The 27,434-nt window shown below is 41.9% G+C and overlaps 1 protein-coding gene across 7 annotated transcripts in view; it reads right to left on the bottom strand.

The window, feature by feature from the left end:
- Positions 1-27,434, bottom strand: part of LOC308193182 (uncharacterized protein) — a 221,769-nt gene that overhangs the window by 45,719 nt on the left and 148,616 nt on the right. For 2 of the 7 annotated variants that reach the window (XM_080587541.1, XM_080587554.1), the window contains one exon: positions 8,219-8,427. The exons of 4 other annotated variants lie outside the window; for them this stretch is intronic. In XM_080587541.1, the coding sequence (XP_080443667.1) occupies positions 8,328-8,427 (100 nt within the window). In that variant the 3' untranslated portion in view covers positions 8,219-8,327. The remainder of the gene's footprint in view (positions 1-8,218; positions 8,428-27,434) is intronic. One more of the 7 variants, XM_080587549.1, reaches the window with a different exon arrangement.

Raw genomic sequence — 27,434 nt, 5'->3', positions numbered from 1 at the left:
GGTTACACATTTCAGATCAAAGGGCCCAAAGGGGCCAGGGCGACATGGAATATGCTAAGTATTCACAGAAACAAATGCTTTATTTCCATAGTTTCTCACCAGAAGAGCTCCAAGGGCTGCACACTTACTAGTGAATAACCTTTCCTGGAAACCCTTTGTAACTGGTACAGCAGTCACAGAGAGAGACAGCCTGAACCACAGCAGAAGGGAATGTCCTTTATCTGCAGTTTCAGAGTTAAGAACTACCTTATTTCTGAATCTTACCTCTCACAAGATGGTTCACTTATCTATAGATAAAATCCTTGTACTATAAATATCCTCTAAAACCAAATTCCCTACCGCTGCAGCCTGTGAGACCAGAGTTTGGTCTCAGATCTGCAGACAAATTGATGCACTGATTTTCAGGCTATTTTGCACAGCATTAAGCAACAACTTAGTTGCAGTAATTCCTGTCATTCCTCCCCCCCCAAAGCTGTTCTACAACATTCTTTTTCTAGACCTCATCACTTTCATTTTCCTCAAGGACTGAGTCTTTTATACAGAGATTTCAGTTGGCTGAAACTATCAAGTTCCTCAGGATAAGAAATTAATAAACATTTAATATTTAAGCAGCTTACAAGCAAAAATTGAGCTCCAGATGTGGCAGCAGTGTTCCAGCTACAGACAATTTTTGAAAATCAAAATGCTAGAACTAGCAAGGTATTAGCTTGTGTTATCTCTATTCGAGGACCAAGTACCTCACTTACAGGATAAATACTGTTAATGATGCCTTCCAACATCTACTTTTTACCCTCAATGAATGCATCCGATTTCAGCATGGAGACTGTAAATCTGATTTGAGAGAACATTAACAGTAAGGGTTTAAGAGAAAGGCAACTCCGAAAGTCAAGCAAAGCCCGAGCAGCAAGTGCTTCAATTATCTCTTCCAGTAAAGCCGATCTGTTTGATCGATGAATCCCCCAGCAGGTGTTCCATATCTGTTTTGTTCTCTCAGGATACACTTTGTTGTGGGTCAGCTCCTGAGAATATCTTTCATGACTCTGCTGAAGCTGAGCACTTAAAGGAGAGATTATGTGCCAGCTGCCTAAATGCAGCACGATGTTACGGACAGGTTGGGAGTTCAGCACTAAGAAATCACATTCTACATGATAATATAGTCTAGAGAGAGAGGCACTATATAAAATATGCATTTACACACAGACATTTCCTTTTCTCTAATAGACACCGTTATCACAGAAGGCCTCTCAAAGTGCAGGTTAAGCAGGAAAAGAGCAGAGGCAAGCCACCATCAGGGCCTTTCCCAGCCTCTACATACACACATCAACACACGGTCAAGCAGTTTCCAAATATGTTTTACCTCCCACTTAGCAGCTGAGAAGTAATCCCCGTAGAAACAAGTTAAACATATATATGTATAATTCCTGCCTGAAATCTTTAAGATCATGGGCCAGTTTGGCCAAATAGACATTTTTTAACATTGATATAGTAGACCTTAAAATCAAAATAATCCTTACGCCCTTTTAATAGAGTGAATACTTTAACAGCAAACATATTCTTAAATTTTAAGAGAAATCAATGTTATTTCTTCCAAGCCTTTAAGAAGAAGTAAGAAACCTGAAACAAGGACTGTCTGAAAATAAAATATGTGAGTCCTTGTAATCCTCAGCTTTCTTATCTTCAGAAAAAGTACTTATTTACTGGAGATAGCTGGCCGCTCCATCAACATCACTAATCTGTTAACCGTGTGAATGATCAGTAATGTCTGCATTTGAAAGCAATGCTGTTTAGCTGAAAACTCCCATTATGAACGATTTTTGTAATCTACCACTGTAATGAAGATATCGCTGCAACACAATGTGCTAATCGATCAGCAGTGCTCTTTCCTGGGCGATTATTTTATTTTCCTCTAGATGGCAAAAACCAATTGAATTGGGAGTACAGAAAACAGTCAACTATGATTCTCTGATGATTTCTGCATGTCTCCCTAATTGGCTTTTTCTTTAATTTCTCATTACCTTATGACTTGTGAATGGCATACTTAGAGCATGTTCCCTACGGCAAACTCTGCCTATTGAAAAAAACTTTAATTCTTACGAACTCTTGTTTTTTAAACGTGCTTGATGACTTTGCATTTGTCAGCTGTGGGTAGCTGATAAAGTGGTTATGTTGCTCGTGGTCTGCAGGACTGTGCACTCCTTCCCAGCTCTGTGGCAAGATGGCTCATCCTGGCTGTGAGAGACCCCTGGGGCTCTGAGAACATGAGATGATCTTACAGGGCAGGTGAAAAGGTAGCTCTTTGTTCAGTGTTTACAGGTAGGTACCATCAGGCTTTTACACTAGCAGATACCTGGTAACAAACAGTTCCCAGTGGTATCGAGCCTTAACATACATTCTCAAGGAAGCCAAGCTTCTTTTAACTGGCATCCACCAACGGAACAGCAACAGAAGCTAATTGCGTACATCAGTGAAAAATGCACTCTCCTTTATCCAGATCAAGGACCTGGTTTCAGTGCTGTATGGTTTTCTTCTGGATTTCCTATCCGTTTGGGAGGAAGAAGAGAAAAATATGTTGTGCACAACCATCTAATCCAAACACAGACTAGGAATATAGCCAGGGTTTAAACTGGGCTTTGAAAGCTGGGGAACAAAATTTGTAGAGTCAGGGGGACCTAGTAGCTAAGATGCTTGATTGGGAATCAGATGTCTTCTGCTCACAGATGCCCTTTGTCCGATAGCCCTTCTGTGTGCCCCAGAAGCAGCAATCTCTGAGAAGGAAAGTGCTGTGCACAACTGTTTGGTATCTTGAGGAAAACACTGCAGCTTCCAGCTACCCGAGATGTAGAAAACAGAGTTCCAGACCCAATTTTATGCTTCTTGCAGAGCAGCCAAAGTCACAATGAAAACAGAGCAGATGAGAAATACCAATAAAAATTTGTTTACTTGACAACGTTGCCTTCTCTAGCTTAGGATTTAAGGGGTGTTACTTCTGGCTGTGTCTGTATATTACACCTGTACTTACAGGTAAAGTTCTTGTGACAGGAGACATGGGACTGACTGCTGCTCACACTACATCTAGGCAGGGATGGGAATTTGAGCTCTAACTGGTAATTTAGGATATGTTAAGCACCTGCCTTTGCTGCTGAAATATGCAGGTATGAACTCTGCCAGCTCTCAGAACTGCACGTAAATAAAGATTAAAGCCCTGATTTTTTTTTTTTTAAAGACACTATGGCAGCTGACTGTATATCTCTGCTCTGGACATATTTGTGTCTCCAAGCATTTAGTATCTGTACTCATGGTATTATCAGCAGAAATATTTCCTCCAGGCAGTTGCTGCCTCTGGAAGCACAGGTGAAAGATATTTGCAAGCAGGATGATCTATGCTGCTTCTTCCAAATTTAGAATGAGACTTACATAAATAAACTTTCTCTGGTTGCTGGGGTGTTATAAAGATGTCTAAGCACAGCTTGGGGAGTGCATTTCTGAGCTAACGCTCTGCAACCTACAGCATTAAGACATCAACCCACGGGGACCTGCAGTTTGTACTTCGTAATGGATGCATATATGTTAAGGGCAGCCAGTCTCACGGATGATACATTTGAGGTGCACTCTGTATGGTATTTTTGGTCAGAGATTCTTACTACAGAGACATACTAGTCGAGTTTTCCAGGAGAAAGTATGCTACTATCATGTTTACTGGTCAATTACTGCTAATGAAAACAAACAACATGCATACTTAAAGTAATTATAAACCTCATGCTAAGAAACCAAAATTAAGTTAAATAAGCACAACTCATTTTTTCACCATTTCCCCACTGGCAAAATAATTTAATTATATTTTGCAATTTTTAAGTATTCTTAGCATAAAATATTGACTTTATTATAATATTAATATTGAATAGCCTACAATTTTTTGCACTGCAAGCTTTCACAACTCCAGATTCTCACCACACTTGATCAGATTTTAAAGCATATAAGCATATGAAAATATTTTATTTGAAACTTCATGTTGCCACTAGCTACAGAAGCATTTTGCAGACGCTTCCTTTTATGCAGGTATGTGCCAGCTTTGTCAGCAACAAGAAGAAAACGAGGAATGAAAAACTACCTCATTGGATGGACCATTATTTTCTTCCTCTGACCATGAGGAACACAAAAGAGGAGATTTTTAATAGAGTGCTTCCTTTTCGCTAGTTGTTCTTTTCTTGTTACTATTAAGAAAGAACATGATGACCTGGCCTGGCTCCTGGGGCTTGTCTTCTTTACTGCAGTTTTATCCACACCTGCACAATGGGTAGAGGTTACTGATGGGTACCATCTGCAATGAGGGCAGCTATGTAGTCCCAACACAGTTTTATAATCATTCTTTTAACACCGTTGACTTGAGATTACCAAATTTTGGTGAGTTTTCTTGGATCCCACTATCCTCTTGATACTTGTTATCTAGAAGTTTAGAGAGCTTCAGTGCTGTCCCTCTGCGTCCTGGGTTTGCTCAGTGGTACCACAGCACTGTATCTTCTGAAATTCTGTCCTTACCTCCACCCCCCCCCCTTTTTTTTATTTTTTCTTTCAGATTTTTCTGAAATCTTTTACATTTCTTTCTATGTTGTATTGGCTCTTCTCAGATGTTTTAAGGTCTTTATTTAAGCACAAAGCATAGCAGCGCATGTACAGATTTTATAAACTCCTGTCACCTGAGCTGCCCACTCTCCTATAGGTCTGTGTTGATACAGTGCTAGAAGAGTGATGCAGCTGCATATGTTTAACCTCTCTTTTCTTATCTTTTTCCTCATCCTCCTCAGAGGATTTAACTGCTGGATCATCTAAATTATTAACTCCAGCTACATTCTTGTAATCAAACTTTAAACCAGAGCCTGTGACCATTTGCGCTTGGGGTGGATTTACTGCTGTTTGGATTTGTATTGTTGTAGTTAGTTTTTCCAAAATAATCACGTTGTTTTATGTTTTTGACATAACACAGACACTGAGATGTCTTTTCCCACCCTCTCTCAAGTATGTCAACTAACCAGCATTTCTATTTCATGGTTACAGTCTCCTAGCAACAAAACTTTATCTTAAACTGACCCTTGTTGTTTTGGAGACCCCATGCCCAGAGCACTTTACATCTCTTCCATATCTTAAACACACTTAGTACTTTTTCCTTGTTCTTGCTTTGATTACCCATCAGATTTGTGTTCATCGTTTTCCCTGAAATAAAGCATCAGGAATACGCTAACATTTAGACTTGCACTACTCCTACTTCTGGTTGTTCCTTTGCAAATGATCCATCAGTCTGTCACTTAGCAAACCCTTTCCTAAAAGGAAAGCCAAAAAAGACTTTGGAGGCTTAACTGCACTTTTCTGAGTGCCTGTGACAGAGGGTGTCTGCGTGTCCCAGCTGTCCTAACTTTACGAGCCCTCGGGAAGAGGTTTATGAACTGTCACAGCAAGGGGAACGCCGCTCCTCAAGAACTTGCAACCCCTCCCGTGTTATGACCAAGTGACTCAAGGGGAAGAGAAACACCCAGGGGAGAACCCATCTGATCTGCACAAGGAAACAGCAGCAATGGAAAGCTGCATTCAGCACATTTCTCTCAACTACAGGACTCAAAAAACCCTGCACACATACACACAGTCCCTGCTTGAGTCACATGCAAAGAACAAAAGCAGCTGAAACTCCTCTGGCCATGTTAATGGTCTGTCTGGGCCCCTCTGACAGTACAGTTGAAAACCTGGGTTCTTGTAGAGGTGCAAAGACATGGCAATGATTATTTATGGGTCTGGTTCCAGCAGATTTCAATAAGTATAGCATCTCTATAGTCTGATACTGGTTTGCTATTTCTTTTTTATTTTAATGACGTGTATGGAAACTTCTGGCTGTGCCTCGTCACAGAGACCCCTCAGTTGCTCTGGTCCCCTTCGTCCTCTTTTCTAGCTGGGCAAAAGAGAAAGGCACATCCAACTGCACTGCACCCAATGAGAAAATTAGGTGCTGAAGAGCTGGGGTGGCTTTGCAAGCATCACAATTAGTGCCAAGGAAAAGGGCACAAAAACTGAAAAAACACAAAAACTGAAGCTATATAAACAATCAGATTTCTTTGAATGCTGACAGCTTCACAGAAGATGCCTGCACCTCAGGATAAGTCAAAGCAGCCCACTTCACTTGATCATTTGTGGTGCTGATTGCCAGGACATCAGACCTTCTCACTTCAGCCAAAATTAGCAAATAGCTTTGACCTGTCTCAGTCCGAGGCAGATAACATACACATACTGTTTGATTTTTTTTGGAAGGGGATGTGTGTGTGAATGGGGAGTGGGAAGACCACAACCAAAATGAAAAAAAAAACACACATTAACTTCACCTGGATGCCACACACACCCTACACATATTGAGGCTTGAGCCTTGTTTCTTCAGTCTATCTCTCACACACAAAAATGTTGCTTGTGTAAATCTAGACAGATAAAGTGAAAGACTTGTATGGTACCGCAAAGTGGCTTAGGTAGTCATGGCAACCACGTCAGCGCTTACAAAACTTCCCTTCTTCATAATCTTTTTTGCAGTTTAGATAATGCACATGTGAGCTGTAAAATATGAGTATCTGATCTAGAGCAGTAAAATGAAAAGTAACGCTGTTCAGCGTCCAAAACAGTGGAAGCTGGGACACTGCTAATTATTTGGTGTTATTAACAATGATAATTTTGTTCAGTTTCCACAGGGTCTCCTCAATGTGTCCAGGCTTAAATGAGATCAAAAGCTTTACCCCAAATCTAGCAGTGAGCAGGGAAGGGAAGGAGAGGGAGGTTTAGCACTAATTTTAAGGGAAGAAGATCAAACACTAAATACAGAAGCGTCAGAGTATTATTAATGTATTCAAGTTCTCATTTAGTTATTTCCTGCAGCACCTGATACCAGAAGGGCTCTGCTGCTGCAGTCCTGACACGAAAAACACCTTCTGCATGATTTGTAGCTTCCCACAAACCATCCTTACTTTAGCAAGAACTAACATGTGTATTTTTCTATCAATCTTCCATGCTCATTACATTTTCACTTGGTTTTCAACGTGGAAATTTAAAATCCCCCTCAGTCTTAGTCACAGTTAGAAACCAAAGCACACCAGGAATGAATACCTCTCTCTACCCCAAAGAGGAGTTAATGGATTGGCTTCCAACAAAAAGGGGGTGATTGCTGTCAATAAAACAAATCACCATCTTCCTAATCAAGTGGCATATCCAAGAAAATTGCAAAGTTTTATATGCCCTAGTCTGCCAAGAAGTCACAAAGTTGCTTCCAGGGGGAAAAAGAAAGTAAGAGTTTGGCATCTGGGCTCTTTTAATAACTTCATTTACTTTCAGGTACCATTACTATAGTTAAGTGTCATTTACTGATGAAAAAAGTAAGAACTTTAAAGTTTTATTTTGTAATAAAGTATCATGGTCAACATGTTCAACAGTATCAAAGGTCAACATGTTCATGTTCTCTTGTTTAACTGAGAGGAGGCTGAAAGAATTTTAGTAGATAAGATAGGCTAATGAGCATGTGTAAGGAAGCCAAAAGGATTTTAAGTAGATAAGATAGGCTAATGGGCATGTGAAAGGAAGCTAAAAGAATTTTAGTAAATAAGACAGGTAAGGGACATGTACTATATCTTCCACTACCTATTGTGCAAAGAAACTGAGGCAGGAAATTCTGGGATTCCTCACGAAAAACAGTTCATGATAGAAAACAGGAAACACATTTCAAGAACCAACTGAAACCGAATCTGCAGTTTAAGCAGAAGCTGAGAAGCTTATGAGTCTGTGCTGAGAGAAGTGGTCAACCGGTGGTGACAAGGAAGACTCACTAATCTTCATCCTCACGACCTCCGGCAACCACTACCAGAAAACACTGCGCAAGTGTGGATAGGAGGAATCTATGAAAATGACTCCCTGGAACTAATTTTAATACAAAGCGGGGATAGGTTATCATATGTATAGGCATATCGAGAAACTTCATGCATATGTGACTCTTCACCACATGTAACCGAGGTGAGTTGCTGCGTTGGGGTGCACACAACTTTGGTGGGACTACCCCCCGTGCCGCCCAGCGCTGAATAAACATACCTAGTTTACAATCTTACTGACTGTGGAGTTTGCTTTCTGCACATCATAACTCAGCTAAGAAAAAGAATTTATTGACATCCACTAGAATGCCCACATTTTGTGTGAACGCTGTACTTACGAGGTCTCCCTCACCAGTCTCGGGGAAAGAGCACCATCTTCTGGGAAGCAGCCCTGTGGTGGTCAGGGAGGGACATGTTCTGATGGATCCTTGCGTCTCTTTTCCCGGATTACACAGCGAGTATCAGGTTTTTATCAGAGATGCTTATCAGAGCAGGACAGTTCACCTCAGAAATCCATCTTCTGCAGGCTGGTTTGTAGACGGCGGGGCTGTTAATGCAAAGAGGCCCTGAGTAAGCAGAAATTTACCAGCTAATCCACTGCAATAAAAAGTCTCAAAAACCAGTGGGCACAACAAAAGGAGAATTTCACCCAGAAGCTCACTGTTGACGTATCAGAGAAATCCTAATCCACGACCAAGCTGATAATAAAATGCAAAGCTCATCCTTAGGGTGATCTCTGTCACAAGCAAGTTCCATAGCTCACATGATGGAAATGAGAAATTGCAAATGGCTCTAAAACCTCCAAACTCAGTGATGACAAAGATGATAAAAATATTTACCAAATTTAATACAGCATAGCAAATACCTGAGAAGGATCTTCTCCAACAGGTAGAGAGTGGTAAATATCTGCTAGTCCTACATATTGGAAAACACCATCTCACGACCTGGTGTACTGCATTTAAAAGTGTACGTAAATGACAGTTTTGCATGGAAACTTTGTGTTTCTTTTTAACTTGCAAGCATCCACTTACTGTACCTCCTTGTTCTGATTAATCACAAATATTGTGCTACACAACGGCTGCATGGATGTTCCATACACTGGTGATGCTAAGGAACTAGTTACGCAGGAGTTGGTGACTTGAAGTTGTGTCACTTCATTAGAGGGGATTCTGCTTCAACCACATAAAAATTTTACTGAAGTAAGATAAGCAAATAAATAGCCAAATCATCTGCCTAGGAACATTATTACCATTTGTTGTGAATTTTCTGTTAATTATATACAGCTATTTAGTGTTAGACACTGTCCTTTTTTCTAAAGGTTTCAACAGCACTGAGTAACTGGTTTCATCTTTAGATTCCTGTCTGCTTGCTCATTAGCTACTGAAAGAGATCTTAAAATACCATCAATGGTAACTAATCTTATTAAATGTCTCCAGCTTTCTTTCTGAAAACAAGGGGTTTGGAACTAATACAATGAAAAGTCAATAAAAATGTATTTTCATAATTCATGCCCTACATGGCTGATCCTGAATAGCTGTGCATTGTGCCCCTGTACCAGCCCGTATGGAAGGGGAATTCTATCAGACAAGGAATCACTCTGCTAGATCGCTCCTGATAAAGCCTGTCTGTACCACCTGGTTTCATTTGAGGGGGGACTTCTCTAAGGACACCAATAAGAGAACATTTACCACTACTTGTTTTTTTTTTTTTCTTTTTTTTCTTTTTTTTTTGATGATACCAACTTTACTGCTTTGATTTGCAGTTTTACTTTTAGCACATTGATTTACCTCATTGTGAAAAAAAAAAAAAACCAAGCTACTGGTTTAATGCACAGCAAAGAACCTACTTGAAGACGCCGGCTCTTTTTCTGGCTGCACAATGTCTGTGAGCAGAACATAATGTCACCAGATTGATTTAATCGCAGGTGATAGTTCATGCTTTTTTTTCTCTGATACCTGAACGGAATGAATTGTATAGATCTCCTAAGTCACATCAGGTATTTTTTCTCAGTTGAAGCCAGAAGACAAATAATTCAAGAGCCAATCCAAACCCTACTTGAATTGAGACAGTTACAAAGGAGGGTCTGTGTTAGGCGTTATCTAGAGTCCCCACCCAAAGCAAGAAATAAGCAATAGAGCAGCTTCACTGTACAAAGGCATTTCCAATCTTCTATTAAAGTACTTCTATCTTTCTCTGTCCCCCCCCAGCTTAGAGAGAGAAACAGTGTCAGAGATTTATGCTGAATGTTTTCTGTCCTAGCTCTTACCTGAAACATTATTCTCAACTTTTGCTGAATTTGGTATAATGAATCTAACTTTTCTGGCAGCTGGCACCAGCTTTTAACACCTGTGATTTCAGGCACACTCTGCATTTCTGAGAGCTCTCGTTTCCCTTTCACCACAGCAACAACACTGTCCATGAAGCATGATGGATCCTAATTTATTCAATTACAATTTTTCCCCAACATTTCTTTACCCAGGGGGTTCAAAAATAGGGAGAGCAAAAGGGAGAGCATAGGTGCCTGCCCAGATTTCCACCCCTCTTCTCCTCCTGCTATTTGGTTAAGGGCAGGGCAATCTCAGCAACTGCTCAGGAAGAATATAGGAGCTGCTGCCTCCATCCACAGCTATAGCAAGGGCAAGAAGAAAAAGGCATTGAGTTTGTGCCAGTCCCCTCCCAAACTGCAGCCTGGTGTGAAAGGCTGCTGGCTTGTCGCTGCTGCCTTGTGTGCCAAGTCATGTGAAATTGCCCTGGAGAGGAGGGGGAGAACAAGGGAAGGGTAAGGGAAGGAGACACCCGGGCAGTACGTGCTGAGAGTGCCAGAACATCTCCTTCCAGCACTGCCTGTGCTTAATGTTGCCTCAGCAAGGTGCTGGGAGCACGTTGGTCCTGCAGCTGGCTCCGAGGTGCATCAGTCTCTGCTCCAGAAATAGTCACCCAGTGCTTGCAACAAAGGTGGTGCCTCATCAGGTGCTCTCCCTGCCTGCCTGCCCAGCCCTAGCTGGGGGGTGAAACACTCCTCATTTGCCTTCTGTTACAGAACTAAGCGCTGTGCCACACAAAGGCTTTGGGTTGCTTTAAGCCTTCTCCACAAAGTCAGGGAGATGTTGAAGTTGCCTCGCTTCCCATCTGAGAATGACTTTTTGCCAAGCTTTAATCAATGAACTCAAACAAGTTTTCTGATTCAGGTTATAAAACAGCTTTAAAACCTCATCCTTGGTGCAATCAGTTCTTTGTAACACAGATCAATGGGGACCCCCACTTCCAACTCCAACATGACGCACGTAAATAGCAAAACCCACTAACAAGTATTGGATTAGTACTCCATAGTAACACCAAAAGGTCTTTGCTGTGCTTCTAGAAGTCGTGTAAATGCACAAGCATGCAACAGTTTGCTTCCTCTCTGTTTATTATCCCTGTGGGCAAAGCAGATGAAGAAGAAAAAAGAAAAATATTCCTGTCATGGCTAGAGCAGTTACATTACTGCATTACAGGCTGAGCTGCAATGTTTTCCTGTACCTTTTTACAACACAGCTTCTTGGACAATGCAACTCCTGAGACGTTGTGCTTAATTTAACAGCCAGTGTAATGGCTGGGATTGTGCCACATAAATAGCAAACAGAAATAGAGCTTTTAAAATGACAAATCACCCTGTTCCTATGGAGTTAGGGCAGAATTCTTTATTCTTTTCTTCTCTGAGGCAAGAATCCCATTAATTACCTTTTTCTCTGTACAAGTTCATGTGATTTTTTAAGCTCAAGGGCGACGCCACCTCCAGCCGGGGCCATCACACCCACGCCGTCACGCTTAAACCAGGCCCGTGCCAGCCGGAGCCACGTCCATGCCCGCTAGACAGGCTGCCCAGGGCCTCCACACGAGCTCTGCTGCCCCTTCTCCAGGTGCTGCAAATGGTTCACAGTGGACCGAAGCCATGGGCTCAGTGCCACAAGGGAGCAAGTGCCTGCATACTCAGCACTGGCTGTGTCAGGAGAACAGCTGAGGGAGCCGAGCTGATGCCCTGCTAGGAACAGCTGGGCTTCCATTTATTTATTTATTTAGCTGGTTTTTGGCACGTCAGCTCCTGCATCTCCTGTACTCAGCAGATGTTAAAATCACATCATCAATAACAAAAAACAAAAATTCAAATATTTGCCCAGCATTTGCCAGTGCCTGAACAGCTAATTGTAAGATAAGACCCGTATTAATTAATTAAAAAGAAAAAGACAGTATAGTATTGCTGCTGTCGTGCCAGACACCAGCTGAATGCCAGGACTTTGCTGTGGGACGTACAACGCGTCCTGTAATACCTCAGCAAAAATACTGTATTGAGAAAAACAAAGGCAGCACCCCCCTGGCTTTAAGGTGTAGCTGACATATGGTTTATTTTGCCTCATCTGAGAGTAATTGTATTGCCTGGTTTCACCTTGCTGTTCTTTTTTTTCAGCTTGGCTTCAGAAGAATAATTAATTTTAAAATACCATGGGCTCCTTGCCAACTTTTTCAACATGAAAAGCTCATACTTAAGTGTATCTACTGGTGTCACATATTTCCACCTTACAGAGACACCACTTGGCTTCAAACCCCTGCTAGTACCATACATACCCTGGGGAATTACTCCCCTTAGGATGATATGCCTGACCAAAACCAGAAGCGTGTGAAACAAGAGGATTTGGAAGAAACGTCCAAAGACCCAAACGCTCTGGGCTGAGCTCTAACTGTTAGTAATACCACAGAATTCATACCTATGATGTGTTCCAAACCACTATTCTATTGATGACTGTGAAATCTAGGATCACAAAATGTGCAGGAATGCAAAAGTTCAATGTTTTCTTTTTAAGAATCTTAGAAAACTAGCTTCCTAACGAAGTCACTGCCCTACATCTCTAAAACCAGATATTATTTTTAGATGTCCTACAGGTGAGCAAAGTTTCCTCAGTGGTAATTGGGACGCGGAGATGATCATGCAGTCAGCAACCCCAGCGTCAGGCCCTTCAGTGCCGCAGCAGCCTGCAGCCCTGGTGCATCCCACCCATGGAACCAGCAGGGAGGGAGATGCTGGGCAGGGGCTGTGTCTGAAAGGCAGGAGGGGGGGAAAGGCAGAGGCACCCCACTGAATGGCACCAGCAGCCAAGGAAAAGCCCAGGAAATCCCAGAAAAGCCTGGTGCCCTGGGGAGACAACGTGCCCGCCAGGCTGGCCCAACCAAGGGAGATGCTGCTGCAGCCACACGGGCAGTGAGTGTTTAGGGGAGCGCGTGGAAATATCCCCACACTTTTCTCCCATTCCTGCAATCCGGTGATTCCTTTATGTATGTTCTCTAAAAATGTGACCTGAAACACCACTTCCAGCCCGAGACGTTTTGTGATGAATGTGAAAGCAGAGGTGATGATCACACAGAAGTTCCTGAAGGTTTCCCCAGTGTCCCCTGCAAGAGCTAAATGCTAAACTCTCCTTTCCTCCTCACAGGCAGACGTACCAGTCCGATTTAAAATTCCAGTCACAGTGCGATTCAGGGTCAGATGCACACACACAGTGCTACATTTGCAGAAAGGCCCACAGCTGGGATCAGCACCTGAGCAGGACCAGGCACTCCCAACGCCAGCCTGTGCACCTGGGTATGACGGCTCTCGCTGCGACACCAACTACTGCTCTGCAGCATTTGCTTGCAGGGCCACGGCTGTTCTCCCCATGTTTTGAGGCGTCAAAACAGCTGATGGTTTTTTTTTTGCACAAATTTGTCTCAAATGCTGTGCTCTGAGATGGAACATTATAGACCAAATCATGTGCCACTGAGATTGGCAAAACTGTTGCTATTGACTGCGGCAGCTCTGCTATTAACTCCACAGGGTCACACCTCATACTCGGCATCATGTATGGGTGAAACCTTACCTTGCAACCACAGGAATCAGCCGCAAGCTTTTCCCTTTATGCTATACCCCACTTCCCCATTAAATTGATGGCTATAGAGCAATGGCTATAGAAATGAAAATACAGGATCTTCTTCGCTATCGGACAAGAACGACAACACAAGAAGGAGAGAGGCTATCACTTAAATGTATGAAAAGGCCATTTATAATCATTTGAGGTTGCTAGCAGGTTGGCATGACCGATTCGTGTATGGAAGACTGTTGCCATCCCTCCATATTCATTAAAATTATCTCGTTTTGACAGAATTTCAACAAACCCTGGCCTGCACAATTATATGCTTTTCTGTAGCAATTTTGAAGTTCTGAGACACCTGCAGATAAGTGAAAAACTGTTAGCTGCCTATCAGCAGAGTGCTCCCAGAGAAGGAATAGTGCCGTCTTTCTTGCTATTTCTTTCAGATAAACTATTGATGTACAATAATACAAATTGCATGGTATTAAAAGGAGCGAAATCAAAGATTTCATACTGAATGACTGCTTTGGGGCTATTGAAGTCCTGTGAGCTGCTCAGGGTCCATGAAGTTTAAATACTCACCGATTTTTGCAGTTAAGAAAGCAAGTATTGTGTTCCTGGGGAAAATGCTCTCAGTGGCTCTAAGTGATGCACCAGAGGAAAAATTAATCATGCACGGTTGAATGCAGTTCTCTAAAGGAAAAGGATGGCCATTGTACAACCTGCGCACAGCCCAGTTCTACTGCTCCCTTTGTGCTCTGCTGAAACGAAGAGAAACGTCCACAGCTTTCTGAGGGTGATGGGGAGGTAACTTTGTTTCCCACCTCGCAGCAGCTCTCAGGAGAACATACCTGGGCACAGTCCCCATGATGTTATCCTCAGCATTTTCCCCTTTGCCTTTTCCCTTTTTGCATCTGAAGAATATTTTTCTAAAGCTTCAAGGGAGCTTGCTGCCACGCTCCCTTGCATTTGGGGCACTTCCCATAAAGCATGGCTGCAGAGACTAACTAATAATGAATACCAAACCCTTTGGAAAACGTACTGGCCAGGAGATCCAAAAGTCACTACTTCCATACCCCCCCCCCCCCCCCCCCCCCAATATTTGGAAAAAAAAGAAAGAAAAAGGGAACATAGCAGTTTGGCCACATCCTCCTGCTTAATATTCCTATCTGCTTGCTAAGCCAAACTGAAAAGAAACATGAACCACATTTTGGAATTAAATGCTCTAAGTAGAGCACTTTGGGGTTCTTTCAGTACCATTTTATCTATCTGGAAGGCAAATAGCTAGTCAAAAGTATCTTCATTACCTTCATTCTGGATGGACGTAAACAAACTGCAGAATGGCATGCTCCAAAGACATCTGTAACAGGCATGATTGCTATTCTATTCAACATTTTAAGGGAAGAGAGACTTTCTCTTGCTTTTTAAAGGTAATACAATTTGAGGGCCACTTACCTCCCTCTGTAACCTTTATCTATACATACATTTCTCCAGGGAAGTATAAATCAAAATCTTTGCGTGTCAAATAGCTTAGTGTCAAAAGACCAATGAATCATATACTATAAACTATACAGAATCCCAGGAGCTTTGCAGACGTGGAGCAGGCACAGCACACACAAAATAATGCATAAAAATACCCAGAATGTGCTTTTCCTGCTCAACCAGTTCATTCTGATTATTAAATTGCCTCACTGCAGCTCTCGTCTCAGTTTTGCATTCACTTCTTAGAAGCATTCTGCCAGAGGAGCTTTATTGTCGGGCTTGCAAAGTCATTAAGTGCATATCGGAATAGATTTAGAAAAACTGCATTTTGGGTGGTCGTAACATGCATTGGCACCAGACAGGCAACTTTGAAGACATATTTATGTGGTCCATGAAGAAATCTATCAAGTGACCTGTATGTTCAAGGAAACCAGCTGGACTGTTGAAATTCTCAACTACCACTTTGGATCAGCATGCCTTCTCTAGATGATTTTTGGTCTGTCTTTGGTGAATAATGCTGAACAACAAAAAATTACAGCAGTGGCTAGCCACTTACAAGCAATTTACAGTAGTGGAGGGCTGATATGAAAAGTGAGTTTTTCCTTATTCATATTTATTTACTGAGTCCTGCTTAAAAGGAAGTACTTCGGATTTCCATGGTCTGTAGCAGTCCCTGAAAAACCCCTAGGCCTTTAAATCCTTTTCACTTTCTATAATGTTTTGGTTAAAAATGAGGAGACACGGTATCATTGCAATGACTTGTCACAAGCCGACTAAAAAAGCAGAAAGATGAGAAGGGGTAAGTCTCTCAGGCATAGTGAGTACGACTCTGAGGAGGCGCTCCCACCAGCAGAGCCCTGCGTGCTGCAAGCTCGCTGCTGCACACTGCAGGGTCTTGCTGGAAGGAATAACTCCCTGGTGCTCTCAACACACAAACCAAAATTCTGGCAGCAGCTATACCAGTAATTCAAAAGTCACTTTGGGTTTATAAAGTTGTAATAGTGACCAGAACTAATAGTAGGTATAATCTCCACAACCTTGTAACTGCTGCTTCCAGGGAAATGCTAGTCACAAAGAATCTTTTATGGACTGCAGCACAGTCTGACCCCTCTACAAGTGTGTGAAGTCAACAAGAGCATCGCAGACAATGCCACCATCAGCAATGAGGAGATAGTCATAGTACTAAATGCAGCTTCTAAACACCTTTTTTTTAAAGCATTGTCCTATTCTGATATTTTATGCATCTTTCATATTTGTTTGCCTTCTATCAATAAATGACACTGGAAATCTGTAAAAGCTAAGAATATCAGGCATTTCCCCAGGCAATCTGAAAGGCCTTCAGAGACCTTTTGAGACTGCCTGACTAACAAAAAGGTTTGATAGAAGAAATGAGCAGAAAGTTAGAAAGTTTGCATGAAAGCAAACAGAGAAATGCAGACCGGTGGAAGAAGGACCCCTCCCCAGAAGCAGACAGTTATGACTTAACTTTTCAAAAACAATATTTTCCTGACACTGCCCCCAAAAGACATTGCAAAATACCAAATGTTAGGTCAATTACTTGTGCCACAAATTTTCTCTGACTTGAGCAACTTGAACAAATACCTGCGTGTGATCATGAACACAGACCCTGGAGACTGCTGGGCACAAATCCAGAAACTCACTAACAGACTGTAGGTGAAGGAAATGCCTTATGCTTTTAACAACAAGTAAAACATTCACACCAGCATGAATGTAATGTTAGCTCCCTGATCGAGATTAAATCTTAAGGGAGAAAAAAAAAAGGGGGGGGGGGAGAAAAAAAGGTGTTTACCATTCTCACAGTATTGAACCCGAAACCATGAAGTGCCAAATGTGAGCTCCACGATAACCACACACAAGAAGCGCAGATGACTTATCAAACTGAAAATTCAAAGTCAAATGCTAATTTGTCTTTAAATAAATCATGATTAAATACTATTAAGTCAATTTGCAAACCAAGCTTAAAACATGCATAATTAACAAGATGCATGTATCACATTCACCTGCAAGAAAATATTTTTAGCTGTCCTGTGTACCACCTTTCCTATAACACAACAGACACACACGCTTCAATGTCATCTTGAAGCTCCTCTGCTCCCATCCTACCTCCTGAACTCCCTGAACTACAGTTGACTCGTGTGCTCTCCCAGCCAACAATACCAGTCTTGAACACAGGAGAACACTGTACTTAACCACAAAAAACGTAGCTACACAGGTGGGGCCACATGTTCCTCTTCTGGATGGTACTGTGAAGAGCTGTTTCAGGTGTCCCTCTGATAATTACCCCAAGAGATGACTAAGAAAAATATAAGGTTTCTGTCTAAGAGACACAAGAAAACTCACTGTTCATAGCCCAGCCAGGCACTGCTTGCTTGGTGCTTCCAGGAATTTCTTTGAGACAGTGGACTGCTATTGGAGGACATGGAGATGTGTTTATTTTGCACTAAGCATTAAGTGGCGGACAGACCAGCTGCTACTGCTCAGCTGAGAGCATAAAGACAGGGGCTGGTGCTGCTGGCAGCTCTCCCACGCTCCCAGGCTTGGCACGGGCTGCCAGGGGTCCCACCTCAAGCCCCCATCTTCAGTTGAAACTTGCTAACAGTGCTTGTTATCACAAGGGTCAAGGAAGGGTTGTTTGTGTGGTGCCAATCATTGCTAAGACACTTTTATAAAAGCTAGAGTAAGTTTTATGCCAGGGCTGACAAAATCGGAACAAAAAGATTTTCCTCCTTTTCGTGTTCCCAAAGTGATAAACCAGTTAGGGCTAAGTTTTAAGGCTTCCTTGAGCAAGTGACAATTTTCCTACTACATTTTCCTGTTAGTTAGGTAACAAACAAATGAGAGTTTAACTTTGCTTAGATTTCAGAGTACCTGATTTATGACAACAGGCAGATCATTAAAGAACTTGCACTGTACCTGAAGATAATTTATGCAACAGATATTTTTAGTGTTTCACTGAAGAAAACAACTGCAGGAAAGAATCTTTGTAATTTATATCTATCATGTACAGAAGCTGTGGTTAAATTTGAACAATTTATTTATGTTTCTGACCTGTTTTAATGAAAGGACTTATTCTGCCCTTTCTTCTTCAGATGTGCACAGGCATGCCCAGGGACAGTAACACTAATGTAGTACAAACTGTGCAAACTCGGGTGTTTGTGCCACGAGCTAGGCTTTCAGAAAGACACATCCCTGGAGCAGAAGCAAAATGAAGCCTCTGGATCTCTGTGACCCACTACCAGAAAAGCAGGTGGTGGCACATGAGGTCAGATTTGCTAGGGCTCCCTCAGGAAAGGCATGTGACTTTTGGAAGCAGCAATGCCCTGATGGCAGGTAGGAAGGAACAGGGACCCACAGCAGTTCTGGCTGGGTAGGCCCTCAGTGGCCACCTGGTCCCACTCCCTCCTACCCTTAGGAGGGGAGGCCTGTGTTTGGAAAACAAGAGGTCACTTACGATGTTCCAGCTTTCGTTCTACAGTCTCTTGCTGTGGGTATAAATCCAGACTAATTTAATTGGCTTCAGCCAAACGCTTGCAAAACATCACAGATGTGAGTAAAAAAAAAAGATGTAAAAAGTAAAAAGGTGGACAGGACAGTAATGTGCTGCCATGCTGGAAGGAAAAGAAAATCTAGCACTTTTTAAAAATTATTTATTTTTTAAAATTCTGATACGAGGAAGACTTCAAAGAACAAATGCTCTATAAAAGCCTCGTGTATATGATTATGTCTCATGCAAACCAGTGTGACTAAAGATATACCTTATAATAGGTACACTTTAAAGCACAAGAGTAAAGTTTTTTTCCTAAGTCTGGCTATAATCTCTCCTACTTCTTTTTCCTATTACAATTATCTACAATTTTCCAGTGTTGTCATTTTAACTTTCTCCCTTCCAGGACTCAACCCTGTGCATTCTCAGGAGCATTTCCTTGTCACAGCATGCTGGACGTTTACTTGTCCAGAGGTTTTCTCAAGTCTAGAAGCTTGCCTTTTTTAGCTCTGCAGAAAGCCAAGAGCCCCCTGAACCTCACAAACATGCTCACAGACGTGCCTCACACACAGCGGTCCGCCAAACATATGCAGGAGCTGTCAGTGCAGGTGCTGGGGGGCTCACTGAATTGCACCAGACCACACAAAGCATGAGGAGAGCTGAAGGGAGGAAGCTTTGAGCATTGCATGACCCCGTGCAATTGCACATGCCAGGCCCATGCTGAAGTTGGCACAAGAGTATCCCTTGCTCTGCAAGGTCTTTGTAAACCGTAATAGTTGGTTACATTTGGGGGTGTGTGAAAAGAAAACCTAGGAAATAAAATGAAGTTTGGTTAATGATATGAAGAGTTGCCTCCCTCCTCTTGTGAGCTGAACATGCAGTGTTTGAGTTGAATCCTCTTACGGCAGTGACATTACACAGATGGTCAATTACAAGTCCCCAGTTTACACTGCAATTAATCTTAACTAATCCTAATGGAAATTAAAAGTCACCCAGACCCCACGGTTAACTTCTGGGATGTCCGAAGGCAGAACAGCTCTAGTAATTCCCCATCCCCTGAGCTCTCCAAGGGATGGCGCAGTACACTGTGTTGGCCTCCTGCACACAGCTGTGATGAACGGTTACACAGGCAGTTCGCAGGCACATCAGGAACAGAGAAAATATTCACTGACTTATTCACCCACTCTGTAAAGCAGACACTTAAACATTCTGAAAGGTTGTAGCAGGTCCTCTGTACGTACATCTGTAATTGAGGGATGTATTTTTCACATCTTTAACTATAAAATATAATTCCCCACAGACATGCAGATTTGATTTTAACAGCTTTTTCTTGTCTCAGCCCAGTTCCACAGCCTCCCGTCTCAGCAAGCAGAGCTATCTGCTTTGTGCACGTGTAAATTTCTTTTAATAAATAAAAGCACAGTTAGAGGCTAAGGTATGACCTGTTCACAAACTAAACATTACAGCCACTCTCCTTGTTCTCATTCCTGTGAAGTCCATCAAAGAAGGAGACCTAAAATCAGCAAATGTCTCTATGTTCCATCTTCTTCAGGTAAACAAAAGATGATGAATAAGACGTGAAAAGTGCATTCATCAGGTTAAAAAAAAAGATATACTTGCCAAAAAGTTGTCACCAGTACTGCTGTTCTAAGCCCCAATAGTACAGAGTATCTCCAAGAAGCAAAAAAACGAATTCCTCCAGTTTAAAATCCATTGCAGTTCCATCAGACCTCAATTTAGTCTAACTAGGTCAGCTGGGCCATTGAGCAAGCCACCAAAAGACTGAGCTACTTGGAAGTGAACAAAAGAAGGAACATCTCCCACCTGAAAATCTAATGACACTCTAAGCTCCCAGTTTTTGTTGTTGATTTTTTTGGTTTGTTTTTCTTTTTAAAACCCCTTTGAAAGAGCAGTCCCGATTCAGAGGAGGGTGCTCCAGCCCCTGGGGCTGACCATGCTGCACAGCCTCCCTGCTGTTTCTGCAGCTGGGTGTAGCTCTAGCTGTCAGCTGGTTCAATGAGCTATGCAAGTACATGCTTGAACCTCTCTTACAACAGGACTTTCTCTACTATTTTCCTGACTCTGCCAATATGAACATATATTAGGAGTATCAAAAGGGAAGCCCAGATTCCTTCCTACCACAGCCCTGCCAGCCCCACAAACCTGAGTGCTGCTGGAGCTGCACAAGGCCCTGACAGCTCCACTGGCCACACAATGCTGCTCCCCTGGCATTCCTGGCAGTGCCACGACTGTCCCTGTTTTGGGACTAGATTATGGTTCACGCTACAGAAGTCCCACACTTCACCTGCTGGTAACTAGCTCCCCTGCCACATCCACATGTTTTTCACATTCTTCAATTTATTCCTTACCATCTGGTAGTCAGATGCTCCAACTAAATACAATTTTACTGTTCCAGTTCTCTGTGAAATATGTTACTTTGCCCTGGTGTAGCTCCTCTGATCCGCTTCAGAGCGTTTACTTTGCATGCAAACACCCAGCTTGTTGTTTGAAGTGGTCACACTGCGTTAAGGGAGTGCCACAGGAAAGTTGGTCCCTCTTTGTCCGGGGAAGGGGAGGTGCAGGCAGCACTCACGCAGCCTGCCCATCAGTGTCAGACTCACAGGCTTCAGAGCTGCTAACCCAACAGGTTAGGGATTGACCTAATAAATACACTGAAAGTCTTACTGTTCAACATTTTGAAAGGTTCCTGTTCACTCTACAGTTCAGAGACCAGCCCATCACAGCCATGTTCTCTTCTTGCCGTACTGTTACCCCCGATCAGGCATATGTTACATTTAAAGTGTCCAAAGCACAGCTTTTTACCACTTGCCATTCTGTGATTCATTGCCGTTTCCTGACAGTGAGTGCCAGAGCCCAACCTTGCTCTGAAATGGTAGTTGTGTCCCTCCTGGGTCTGGCCATTCAATCTCACACCTCTGAAACACGATAACCACAATTATTTCACCTTCTGGGATCTACTGGTCTGGAGCTGAACTTTTAAAGACGTCCAGAGAAGCCATGCATATACAAACATTACTGTGGTTAGCAGGAATTAGATGGGCAACACAAGACAACCAAATAATCAGCAATCATTGCAACTCCTTTGCCAAATCTGCAGGCTCCTTGTTTTCATGCATTTATCTCCACGCCATTGGTAAACTGAACCCAAAGCATACCCTGGAAAATTTGCATATCCCCTCTTTTGCTTGTTATATTCATCCTCACGTCATTCAATACAGTGCTTTCCAAAATGACAGCTTGTGCTGTCATCTAAAAATACAGCGCAAACCCATAAAGCACTAGAGCCACAGACTTTTCTAACAGAGCATCACCCACCAATGTTCTGCTCTGAGATCTGGCAGGACACTGTTGGTACAGCTCTGGGCTCCAGCCCAGGGGCCATAAAACAACCCTGCGAACAAGCTGCTCACCTCACTGGAACCAGGCAGGCAAACATCTCCTAAGCATGAGCATCTTGCTGCTTCCTGAAGGGCCCTTGATGTATTTTTCCCTAAAGCCCCTCTTATCACTAGATGGTGCTTCATTTCCTGCTTGTTGCCCTGAACAAACTTTTCTGGGTGTAATTCACTACAGAAAGACTAAAATCCAGTAGGTAAATCATGGCCAAAGGATATTCATTATAGTATCATAGCCTCATGTATAAAAAATACCTTTTCCAAAAGCTTGGAGGAAAAACTTCACTCTGCAGTTGTTTAAATGCCCTCCGCCCCCCCCCCCCCCCCCCCCCCAAGTGGTGGCAAGTCTCAGTCAAAAAAACTTCACATACAAAAACAGTAACATTTCGAGGATTTCAGGGAAGCAGCTGCTTTATGCACATCTTGTTTTCCGGACTTCTGATCAGCATACTAGTTGTACATCGTAATAGGAGAATGGTGTCAGACTCAGATGAACTGGACACAAAAGACTATAAAATCTTAAAATGCTGCTGTGATGAAAGAGTTTTTGCAGCACAGTTTTTAATTCCAGTCAAATCTGCATAGAGGTGAGAGATGGTACCTCCAAAAGCAGCTCGTTCCATTCTGCCAAACCAGTATGTCCTTTGTTATTTTCAAGAAATAGGATACCTTATTTTAAAAAGCCTTTAATTTCTGAAAAATGAGTAACAAACAAAAAAAAAAAGTTACAAGAGTCTTCAATCATATTTTGCAAGGTCTGAAGGTCTGGTATTACATCTGGTGTAGCAAAGATATATTCCTGCACTGAGTGACCTTTGCCAGGTCTGTAAAACCGCTGTTTTCTTTCCAAAATGAAGGGGAGACGAGTCTTCACCACCAAACTAATTCGCTGCTAACTTCTTTTACGAAGTCCAGCTTTTGCCACATCCCTATATCATGTCATTTGGGTTTCAGCCATTCATTTGGAATTTCTCATGCATGTCTTTAACATGACTAAAATCATTTAAATCAAATTTGATATTTAGGCAAATTGTTAAGCTCAGCAATTGGAAACATGTCAAGTTTTCCATTTTAATGCCATTAAAAAAGCTCATTGCAATAGCATCTTGTATTAGCCACTCTAAGCATACTTTGTAGGACAGATATGAATTTATGTAATTGAGATTAAGCACCTTTGGTCAGTTGGAAGCCTAAATCTAGAATCACTTGTTATGAAAAACTGTATTTCACTCAATCAATGCTTATTTGCTAATTTTCCTACTGTGAAGGTCAACATCCACTCCCAGGCAGAGCTCAGGTCCTCTACTTCTTGCAGCTCCCTAAATTAGGTTCCCATAAATACAAGAGTTAATGTACATGGAAATAATTGTGTGCCACTGAGCAACTGAATGAGTAAATACAGAGCTGAAGAGGGATTTCTCAGAAGTCTAAACATCTGGCTCAACTGTATGAATTAGGAGCTGTATTAAATAGGATTTGCAGATCTCTCTCCCACAATGGTACAGCCTTTCATGATGGCAGTTCAGGAACTTGGTCTCTCTGCAAGGGTATAATTAACTACTTACTCTTCCTTTGCGTTAATCTAACTAGTTGGAAAACAGTTATCTATTTCCTGAGCCACAGAGCTGTCCCTTACGTAGGTCACGGTTGTCAAGAGCTTTAAGAATACACAATCACAACTGCTTTAAATGTTATTACTCCCTGTACTGGATCACTGAATTTATCAACCTTTTCTTTTTATTTATAAACTAATGATGTACAAAGACAAATCTTAAAGTCTAACTAATTGGCTTGCATGCACAAAGGTGGCTCTCAAGAAGAAAAGGCCGTGAGAAACTCAGAGGGATGTCTAGAACACGGAGGATGCCTCGTGCCAAATTTTGGTCTGGGAGATGGTGCTGCCGGCGAGTCAGCCAGAGGCATACAGAAAGCTGTCTCTGGCTGACAGATACCAGCAAGCAGGTGTGTGCAGCTCTGTTTAAAGATTTAATTAGTATCTGCGATGCATCCAATTACTCGCTATTAATTTAAAGGTTGTTTGATTCTGGTATTAATTCAATGGCCTTGAGTGATTTTCTGAACTATCTGTCTGGATATATATGCAACGTGGAAGCACTACAAATCACCCAACCTGCTGTCTTCAGAAAGGCACACAGATGCATCAGAACACCCACCCCGGTTTCTATGCATCTCAATGTCAAATGGTGCTGCTTGCCAATTCCAAGTGGCACAGCAGTGGCACCGACACGTGCACTGCAGCCTTCGGGCAGAAGGGACAGAAAATGGTCTGGAGGTTTTATGATGCTTCAGGTAGGGTTTGGTCAATTTATTAAATCTTGAATTACTCACTAAAAGATCCATAAAATTTGCTCCTAAAAGTTAATCTAATATTTGCATTGCTGCATGGGGAGTAATTACCAGAAGACATTTAAAGGAAGTTAATTGGTCATCGAGACTTTACCCAGCATGTTAATTATCCTGCCTATATTGACTAGGGTAAAAATAAATATATAAATAAAAAGGATCCATTTCTTCGTGTTAATGCAATGCGTTTTCCTCTGCCAGGAAACAAGCAGTTGTTACAGACCATCAAGGGCACCATTTACATGCTTAAGCTTGATGGAAGTGGGATACATGACAATTTTGTCGTATTAATGATGCTAAATTATGCTTTGAGACTTACTGTTATCACTAAGACATTAATTTGTCAGCACAGTGAAATGAATTATGTGGACCTCTTGAAAACAGACTTTTCACACATCAGGAAGTGTATTTGGCCATTAAAAAAAAAAAATTGGCTTGCAAAAATCGCTGTAAAATGCCTACCTTTCCAATCCCAGCATAGGACCCGGCTCCTGTTTTGGTTGTTCTTGTTTAAAAAGCTACAGCTCAGAGTAACGTATACTTGTGGATGCAGAGGCCTTCCTCGCCCAGAGTCTTATTGCAATTAACACAACTCAGTGATCACTGGTCTAAGTCATTTGAAATTAATAACCACTTGTTATAATGACAGGACCCAAATTATACTGGGCTTCGTGATCCAGTTACACGTAATTTGTGAGCAGCTAAGTACTAAGTCTTTGCAGTGTCATCATCCAGGCACGCCTTCTTTCTTAAAGTGCCTTTAGGCATCGCACAACCAGCACTTCAGCGGGAGCTCGTACTGCGGGGAAGCACGGCTGCTTCTCCTTCGCCCTGCTTCTATCACCAGCCTTGGGGCCATGTTTTCCAGTTTTGCCATTGCTCCTCTCAGGAGCTGGGTACCGGTCAATTCCCAGTAAGGTGGGTAATTAGAAATGGACAAGTGACAGACAGAACAACAGATAACAGAGGAGGAAAAGAATTAAATTACATTATAGGGAAGCTGTGGGAGACCTTTGAGATGAGGGGGGAGGGAGGGGGTATTATGCGATACCTATAATAACATTTCCCATCCTTCCCCAGAAAAAATAAAGAACAAATTTTAAATGCTGAATTTTTCCACAATACTCTTCTCTTAGAAAAAATAAAGTTAATTACCCCTAATTTTAGAATAGATGAGTTTTGGAAGAGAATGTGTTTGCTGTAGATTTTTTCTTGCCCAGCACAACAGAAACATCCCTTACTTCCCTTGCTTTTTTAAAATTATTTTTAATAGAGGCACAGTTTGAATTAAAAAGTACCTGTAACAAATAAAGTTCAAGAGAAAAATCTCTGAGATGGATTCTAATAAGAACAGCCTGCAGAAGTCAGTTATGTCTATTTATACCAATACAGAACCTAGGAAGAAATTTTATTTTCTCTTCTATATTAAATCAGATAGTCCATAAAAGGTTTTGCTTGAGTGCAAAGTTCTTGTTATCCCTTCTGTACTCTGTTGGCTGTACAGCACATCTGGAAATTAAATTTGAAGTTATCACCTGCAACATCTATGCTGAACCAAAGACGAAACAGGAGTATACGGTTTGCTGCTGTTTTATCTACAGCTCATTTATGTAAACAGAACCTCAACTGCTGGATTATGGGAGCTGTACAAGTTCAGCTCCCCCTACCAATTTTGCCTACAAAAGTGGATGAATTTATTTCTTCCAATATTAATCTCGTTTAGCTGAAGTAGAATCAAGATCTCAACAGCCATATCAATGTGTATATTGTTTTTTCTTAACTAGCTGACAAATACTAGGATTTTGTTCTCCCCATAGTCTGTTTAGTCCTGTATCTTTTTGACGTGAAATCAAGTTGGGAAATAATTTGAAGGGAAGGGGAAAGGGGAAAGGGGAAAGGGGAAAGGGGAAAGGGGAAAGAGGAAAGGGGAAAGGGGAAAGGGGAAAGAAAGGGGAAAGGGGAAAGGGGAAAGGGGAAAGGGGAAAGGGGAAAGGGGAAAGGGGAAAGGGAAGGCCCTTATTAAAAACAGTGATGTAGTTTTCCTGACACATGCCACAGTGGCAGCGTAGGATGTTTTCTCAGTAGCATCTGAGTTTGAATCACTTTCTTTTGGGACCCTGTCTGAGTTGTAGCACTAGCTACCAAATTTTGGATTTCAATCTGCAGGCTACATTCTTGGAAGAATTCTGTCTCAGAGGGAATTCCATGAGGAACCCAGGTAAAGCTGGATGAAAGGCAACAAAGCCAAACGAACATGTAAATACTCCGAGCTCATGAGGCAATCTCCAAGTACTTGATTAAACATAGTTACAGAATTCAGGGTTATCATTGAGATTTGTAAAAAGTTCATCCCCACCAGAGTGCTGAAGTGTAGAAAACATTTAGTTTTGAACACACTAACCCAGTCAAAACAAACCAAACAAAACCCTCACAACCCCAACAAACCCTGAACAAAAACAAACAAAAAGCCACCCACCACCAAAACCAGACAAAATAAACAAAAAGGAAGACACACCACAATCCCCCCCCCCCTTTTGTTAAGCACCTTATGCAATACTGCCTAGAATAATTCATTGTATACTTTTCTTCAATCTGTTCAAGCAAGTAAGTCCTAAAGAGTCTGTTCAAGGAGTAAATAACTACAGGCCAAGTAACTGACTTATCTTCATTACTAGAGAAACTGCTGGGACATTTACCTTACTTAAACTTCAGTTGATTTGCAGGGTGGAAGACAAAGCATGACTGTTCCTACATTAATTTGGAAAGGAGACTTTACATACAGAAAATATTTTTCGAAATAAAATACGAATATACATATATATATATATATAAATCCTGAATTATTAAAAAAGTACTCTCTGAACCGCTCTCAACCCACTTACGAGCAGTATTTGTCAACTGCCAATTT

This window comes from Anser brachyrhynchus, assembly GCF_964034855.1.
Source record: "Anser brachyrhynchus genome assembly, chromosome: 3".
In the NCBI taxonomy this organism is placed as follows: Eukaryota; Metazoa; Chordata; class Aves; order Anseriformes; family Anatidae; genus Anser; species Anser brachyrhynchus.
This window is presented reverse-complemented; position numbering and strand designations above follow the sequence as displayed.